The sequence below is a fragment of the Neocloeon triangulifer genome, unplaced genomic scaffold (assembly GCF_031216515.1).
Source record: "Neocloeon triangulifer isolate White Clay Creek 2 clone unplaced genomic scaffold, ASM3121651v1 ptg000017l, whole genome shotgun sequence".
Lineage (NCBI taxonomy): Eukaryota > Metazoa > Arthropoda > Insecta > Ephemeroptera > Baetidae > Neocloeon > Neocloeon triangulifer.
In genome coordinates this window covers 7,833,032-7,840,713 of record NW_026775559.1, presented here as the reverse complement: position 1 = coordinate 7,840,713, position 7,682 = coordinate 7,833,032, and the positions used below count along the sequence as shown (strand labels likewise).

At 39.9% G+C, this 7,682-nt stretch overlaps 2 protein-coding genes across 3 annotated transcripts; both read right to left on the bottom strand.

Moving 5' to 3' along the window:
- Positions 1-1,472: 1,472 nt before the first annotated feature.
- LOC132202914 (fatty acid hydroxylase domain-containing protein 2-like) lies at positions 1,473-5,845 on the bottom strand. 2 transcript variants are annotated; one of them, XM_059630224.1, is made up of 6 exons: positions 5,598-5,845; positions 3,420-3,573; positions 2,604-2,853; positions 2,337-2,518; positions 2,009-2,281; positions 1,473-1,955 (listed from the first exon to the last, which is right to left on the bottom strand). In XM_059630224.1, the coding sequence occupies exons 2-6, from the start codon at positions 3,554-3,556 to the stop codon at positions 1,787-1,789; spliced, it is 1,011 nt and encodes a 336-aa protein (XP_059486207.1). In that variant the 5' UTR covers positions 3,557-3,573; positions 5,598-5,845; the 3' UTR covers positions 1,473-1,786. The 2 variants fall into 2 exon arrangements, with proteins under 2 accessions (XP_059486207.1, XP_059486206.1); XM_059630223.1 differs by lacking the exon at positions 5,598-5,845 and adding an exon at positions 4,073-4,315.
- Positions 5,846-6,156: 311 nt separating this feature from the next.
- LOC132202915 (partitioning defective protein 6) lies at positions 6,157-7,639 on the bottom strand. The gene is made up of 2 exons (XM_059630225.1): positions 7,144-7,639; positions 6,157-7,030 (listed from the first exon to the last, which is right to left on the bottom strand). The coding sequence occupies exons 1-2, from the start codon at positions 7,555-7,557 to the stop codon at positions 6,500-6,502; spliced, it is 945 nt and encodes a 314-aa protein (XP_059486208.1). The 5' UTR covers positions 7,558-7,639; the 3' UTR covers positions 6,157-6,499.
- Between the last annotated feature and the right edge of the window lie 43 nt (positions 7,640-7,682).

Here is a 7,682-nt window from a genome sequence, read left to right as displayed (position 1 = left end):
TTATCAAACGACCCGTGTTATCTGTCGGTAATCCCAATTTATGGTTTTTCGAGGATCCCCTGATTTAGCTCACACTTAAAATGGAACGTTAAATTTAATAGACTAATTTCAAAATTATATCCATAGCAATGAAATTGGTGGATTATACAAATTGTTTTCCATAATATTGGACAAACCATTTTTTATAATCTCAAGTCGAACTTCATGCCAACCAAAAATACGTACTATATTGTTAAAAGTAACACATGTCATCAAGGGAAAAAAGAAACATCATTTATTAACTTACTATGCAATATTTTCTTTTTTTTTGCCATAATAATTTAAATAAATAATATTAAAATATAATATATTAAAATTGTAAGTTTAAACATAAAACATTAGATTATTTTTCTTCGCAATTTGTTGGTAGTATTTCTTAAATGATTATTCAATTATATCTTTTATCTCAAAATTAAGAAAATTTATACACTAAAAGTTCATGAAACTTCCAGAGGTTATCAATTTTCCTCACTTGTGATAAAATAAATTGAACATGAATTAAATTTCAATGTACCTTCCGTCACCAACGTTAAGACCAAATGAGTTTGTGCAGAAATTTATATTTTTTCTTGCCGCCGGTTGTGAAGATAAAATTGTCGTGATGAAAATTCCAAGGCAGCGGTCGTATTTAAGCATTTCTCTCTCCGCAGGCCAAAAACCACTGCGCGACTTTGTATCTAGGAGGGAAAATGCGGGGCGCGCAGAAATTGGCGCCGAGTGTTGCTCTTTAATGCATGCATGTGTAGTGGCGAAAAAATATATATGAGAAAAATGCCATCATCTAGCTGCGTTGGCGCAAATGCCAAGAAAAGAGGCAGCGGCACACAACACATTATTTGCCTCCCTCGGGACGTCTCTTTTTTTCTCTTCCTCCCTGCAGAAAAAAAAACATTTTTTGGCTCGGCCGTGGGCGCGCGTCGCACCGCGTATTGAATTTAGATTTGAGAGGAATGGCACGTGAAATGATTGAATCCGATGCAAATTTCTGCTGATTTTATCATCTCACGTCTTGCCTTGACGGAAAAATGCGAGCGCGCAACAATAACGGCGAAACTACTTTTCCAGCACAAGGGGTCTTTTTCGCTCCAAGCAATTTTGCACCCCGATCTCGATCGTTTTTTTTTTAACTTCAGAACGTGGTGAAAGCGATTTAATACTCGCGAATGCATAACAACATTGCGCACACAAAGGGTCCTCTTCATTATTTGAATCTCTCTTCATGGGTCTAACGGTGCTTTCAGAAAGCGCACCATCTGAGGGATGCAACCCTTGATAGAAAAGGCAGCGCCGTGGGACTCAATGCCATCTTCTTGCCACCCCGGAAACTGCCGCTCACATTTTCCGCGTCAAAAACCAGCACTGATCTCCATAACGTGCCATCATACAACAAACTAATTTGTTTAATTGTTTTCCTTGAGTAAAAATCATGCCACTTCAGAAAAGAAAGCTTTTTTTTATTCGTTCACATCAAGATCCAGACTAGTTATAGTATATTAAATTCAACAAATTATTGTAGCCAAAATTTGCTTCATACATTTACACACAAAACTTTTTTACTTAAAATAGTTTTCATTTTCAGCAGTTTATTCCAAAATAAATATATATTCTTTTTTTAATACACGCTCACATTTAATCTTACAATCCAACAGATAAAAGAGTTGAACGATGCCCATATATTTAAATATTACCGTTACAAATTAATTATGAACTTAGGTGTTATTTTTAGCGTTGAGTCCGTTGAGTAAATCTAGTTATTTTTCCTTGAGGAGAATTTGCTGTTGTCAGGGAAGGCGTTCCTGACAGGGATCAAGCTCAGCATCATCAGATGCCTATTGTACGCTTGAGTGCTGCGAAACAGGGTGTCTGTGCCGTGCAGACGGTCCAAAATTCCCAAAACTCCAAAGCACTGATTGAATCTGCAGAAAAATAATTGTAATGGAAATTATATTAGAAAAATTAAATATTTTACTTCAGGTGGTGAAAATCGTGGGCCTCAGGTGACGGGAAGAAAGGCAGGTGGTATCCTGAGTGAGCATTCAGGGTGGAGAGGATTGCCAGGCAAAACCAGAGCCAAGAAGTGGCCAGGTGCGAGCCGAGGATGAACACGCCGAGAAAGGGTGGCACCAGATTTGAGAAAATGTGCTCAATCGGGTGGCAGTAAATGGCAGTCACTGCAATCGGCGCAGTCCACTCGTGGTGCTTCTTGTGGATAATTTTGTAAAGGTGCTTGCTATGAAGCAACCTGAGTAGGAAATGCTTGTTAATAAAAATATTTTTTTTTAACATTTCGCAATTACCTGTGAGAATAGTAAAACCCAAACTCTTCAATTAAAATTAGGAATGCCATTTCAGCAAGCACCCAGTGGAAGGTCGGAAGTTCCCTGAGTGGCGGATAGCCCCTCCACTCCATCAGGGCAAAGCTGAAGTATGCAGTTGGGATGCCCACTGCCAGTTGGTTGAACAAAACTTGGCTCAAAACCTACATTATGCAATGAAAATTAAATATATTATCATATGGATCTATTTTGTCATTTTCAAATAAAGGTTATTTTATTTTATTTTACCTTCAGCAACCTTGTCGTTTCCACAGGCTCATTGGTCCCTGGCTGGATTTTGTATTTCCGCAGGCAACTAGGCCTGTTGGTGACGTCAAGCAAAGTGTAGAGTCCTCCGACCAGCCAATAAACGGCCATGGTGAGGAAAGTTGTGCCGAAAACCCAAAAACCGCGTGGGTCTTCGCCAAATGTGTCCAAAATGAAGTCCCACTGTGATTGCCAAAAGTCTCCTGAGGCTCCCCAAAAGCGTTGCAGGTGCCTATTGCGTTAAAAACATTAGATTAATTATCATTTCATTTCTTTTAAACATGTTTTTTTTAATTAATTTTAATTAAGAAATTATGTGTGTACTTTGTTTGACTGTCTTCACATGTCACGAGATGAATCACAGATCATCAACCACATATGACCTTATCTAATTATTATTGATAATTTAAAACCAGCTTTATTCCCTTAAAAAAATTTAGATGCAGTAAAAAACATAAATCAGCCACTTATGGTCAGGTTTACAGCATAATTAAATTTGAGTTGATCTTCATTCTCTTACAGAGAAAAACAATTATTTGATGCTGCTGCACGGGATTTTTCTAATTTAATATTTAATTTCTTTTAATTTTCACCAAAACAATAACAAAGCATTGTAAAGACGAACTGACAATTTATTTGTGTAGCAATTTGCCAGATTATTTAATTGTCAGTTTGACATTGGCCGATTTAAAAGTTAGCAATTTTCAATATAAGGTATCGGGATAAAATTTTGATTTTTATAATTAAAAATTGTACATAATTGCGTAAATATATGAGCAAGGAAATGTGTATCATTACCATGTGAGAGTATTGCGGAACGCTGCGAAGAATATGAGAGCAGTGCTGATGACGGCTAGGAGAGAGCCAAGGGAGGCCAACAGACTGGGCGGCTGGTGGGCCACTTTGGATTTGGCCTCGGCGGCGCACGAAGACATTTTTCGGACGGAGAGTGCTGCAAATTGAAACAAATTCAGACTTACTTGATTGAAATCTATTTTTAGTTTTGGAACAAAAAAAAAGAAGAAGCGCTCGCTCTACATAGAGCGCAACTGTGAGCCGCGTTGGTTAGGTTAAGAGTTTGTTTGTTTATTCAAAGTCGTCACTTCGACGCTACTCTTGTTATAACAGGTGCTTCAAGCTTCAAGAAGAATAATACATTCATGGAAGTTACTAACGGTTCTTTACACTGCAAAGAATTTTTTAACAATTAAAATATTTTCAAGAGACGTTGCAGGTTTTTTTTCTGCCAACACTAAAATAGCATTTTTGCATATAGCTCCCGAAACCAAGGACATTAGAAGAAAAAATTGAAGGTGACATTCGTCTAAAAAATCTTTAAAAAGAAAAAAAAATACTTCGCACATATCATAAATTTAAAACGTAGGAACGACAAGATTAGATAAAAATAGGTCAAGTTCAAGATCGTGCTCTTGAGTGAAAACGAAAAGTACCTGCCAAGTTTCGCGCCCTGGCGAAAAAATTGCGGAACAAGTGCATGTTGTTTGTCACGCGCGTCCCTCGCAAGAGCTACACTTTATCTGGTCCTGCTCGCAAGTGCGTCTGCACCGATCACATAATTGTTTTCGCAGTCCTCGCGTTGCTTTCTGCGAACCAAGTGGCCGCGCGAGTCAGCAACCGACTGCGTTCTCCGCCGCTCGCTCTTTACGTAATAGGCTCTCGTCCCGCTGGTCCCTGTCCGCCGCCACGGGAGTCAATGACCAAGCGAAAAACCCATCACCGAGTTGCCGCGGCAATAAACAGCCTCACCGCTGGTGCGCATATTTTTTTTCAGGGCCTCGCTGCCGGTGTGTGGAAATAAGGTGCGTGCTCGCGGTTTTCGTTTCGCGCCTCAAGAGTCACGAATGCCAAAAATTACATGCTTTAAAAAGTTATTTCCGGCCAATTGCCTTATTTGCAGGCTTCTCAAAAAATATGCTTTGGAAGTTTTGATGTTCTATAAGTTTGCGTTAATTTTGTTTCACTTTTCAAGTTGCATACAACTTGTTGCGTGCATTTTAAGTTGCAGAATTGCAATTCAGTTAGTTGAATTCTGTCAAGTAATAATTTTTATTTCAGTGGGAGGACAAAATGAGTTTAGACTTTTAAATCAGGTATTTTTAAGTTAGTTGCATATTTTTTTCTATTTAAATTATTTAATTTTTAAGAGAAACAAATATTATAATTTAAATTGTTAAATTTTGTTATAAAACAAAAATTGGCAATTTATGATTTTTTAAAAAAAAGCATAATGTTATGTTAAAACAATTAAAATAAAAATATCAAAAATATAAATTTAATACATAATATATATGTTTTTTTTTCTACAAATTTGCATATATTTTTGTTTTACTTCAAATTTATATTATTGGAAACTCTTTTAAATAAAAAAGATAAATTAATATTTTCTGACCTTATTAATTGCGTATTTCATTATTTCCATTTCAAAATTTTTACCACAATTTATCCTACTTTTTGATCACGATGAAATTACCCTCAATCGCATTATTATAATATAAATATTTCAGTAGGTCAATTTAGTTGTCCCGCAGCACTTAATCATCATTTCATTTCCTCAGTATTTGCTGCGAAAGCTTCCTGCCTCTTGCGCCAACATTGACAAAGCGACCACAACTTTTTATAATGTATCAAATGTATGGCAAAAGTCGTGTATGGATATCGACGACGAATTGCGCAGTAAGCGCCCTGAGCCCTTCAATCAAGATTTCCGTTCCGAACGCACATCCCAGCCGCTACGTATGACAATCAATTTCTACTCCGCGATTATCCCATTGGCATACAAATGAAAGCTTTGCAGCAATTAATAGAGAAATAACAAATAAAAAGTTGTGTTACGTAAAGCTCATTGTGAATCGTTTAAAAAAGTTGATAAAAAAGGAGAAGAACAAAAGGCGAGCGCTGAAAGGAGAATGACAAAGGCAGGAGAATTTCTCACGCCTCATTTTGTCGCTTGCATACCTGTCAGGGTCGCTCAGGTGTATAGTGGCGGAGGATCCCTGGCGAGCTAATTGGTGACCTTGGTGTCGTTCGTCATTTGGGGAAACAACGCGTCACTTGCCGATAAGCTACTCCATCCATTCGGTCAAAACTTTTCTGGCGACAGGTCGAAGGTTCAGGGTGAATGTGCGGCAAATCGTGGAGGAGCCGCTCTGTGGGTCGCAGCAGAGACGGGCGCACTCTGTTTTGGCTTGAGAGACGCGACTCTCGTACTCTCTGGGCGGTATTGATTTTTGCACGAACAGGCGCGCAATTGCACTCACACAGTGACTTCGTTAGGAAGCTTTCCCGACTACAGAAAGGGGCGAAAGGGTTAAATGTCAAACGGCGTTCTTTTGTGTGATATAATTGGACTGCCTCTACTCTGAATAATTATAAAAAGTGGAACTAAATCGATTTTTCTGCAGCTAATTACGTGACAAAAGTTTTCAAAATATTAAATTTGAGCAAAATAAAAGAGTCTAGTTTAAAAAAAATATTCTTTTTGCTCTTTGATTTCAGGTTCAAATACTATTGAAACAAAAGTTTATTATTAAAATTGATCTATTAGCGTCGCAACATTACAATAATAGTCTTAGGCGAAAAATATTGCTCAAAGCGTTCACATTCACATGATATTGTCGGATAGCACTACTACACCGATCTCGGTCGATTGATTGCTTGATTGATAAGTTGGTTTGATAAAACCGGCTGAGAATAGTTGCCCTTGTGAGCTGCGCCGTTGTTTCATTGGTACTCAAAATATACAATATATAATACGAGAATAGCTAAAAATAATATATACGCGAGTCTTCTAGAATAAAAATACAGTCTGGAATGCATCGGGCAAAAGGCTCACAGCACCGCACACAGTTTTCTCTCCGTCACAGGTGCATGACTGCGCTGTCGTCCGCACTGTTGTTTTTCGTCTCATCCTGCACCATTCCGGTCAGGTCGACGATCTCGTCCTGGTCAAAGGGGTCGTTGTCTGACTCTGTGGCCACTGAGTGGGCAGAGTCGGAGGACAGTTGGGAGGTTCTTGAAAAGGAGCCCCTTCGCGGCGGCAGGGTCTGGTACGGCCTTGGCTGATTTGCTGGTTTCACGGTGATGATCAGGTTGCTGCTGTTGGCCACCATCATGTCCGTCACTTGGTCCAGTGTCTTTCCGCTGACCTCGATTCCGTTGACTTCGAGCACCTCGTCATTGACCGCCAGCAGACCTGTGCTCTCAGCCAGGCCGCCAGGAACCAGTCTTGATATGAAAATGCCTGGAACTTTCTCCAGGCCTGATGGGGTCACTCGAACAGACGTCCCGTCTCGTATGTAGAACCCTAAGGGTTTGTCCGAGCCGTGCTTCAAAAGGCGCACTCTTCTGCAAGTGTCGGGCACCACATCGACATCAATTATTTGAGATACCTGCCGGAAATCAAGAAAAATGTATAATTAGAAATCGCAAAATTTCAATTAATATGGACAGCGTAAAAATTACCAATAATTCAGGTTTTGTAAGGAATAGGAAGTTAATTTACCTGTCTGAAGTCGTGGGGGTTTGATATAGCGAGGTGTGCCCTGGGCTTTGGGGTGCCCAACAGGTGGGAAATGAGGTTCTTTGTTTTGTTGGTGCCATAGCCGTTGAACTCTTCCAGGGACTCGCCCTTGCGCTGCACGAGGACCCTGAGTAGTGGCCTCGCACTTTTCAGGGCTCGGCCGTAATTCTCGTCGTTGTTGATGGGCAGCAGATCGCCGTCGCGAGGGTCTGTGTAGCTGATAAGGAACGGTTCGCTGCCCAGGGCGTGAAGTTTCTCCAGAAGCACCCTGAAGGACTCGTACGTTTGCGCCTCATTCCTGTTGACGCAAAAGCGGCGGAACTCGGCGTCGAATTTGCTCTTCACTTCCACCGCGTCGCTCTCCGGTTTTACGCTCGTTTTGTAGTTTTTCGACATTCTTCTCGCGAAAGGAAAACACGGACTAAAAAGGATTACGAACTGAGCGGATAATGAGTTTACCAAATTACGTCACGGGAAAATGAAATACCGAAAGTGCCAACGTGACGGAGTTCAAGGCTGAG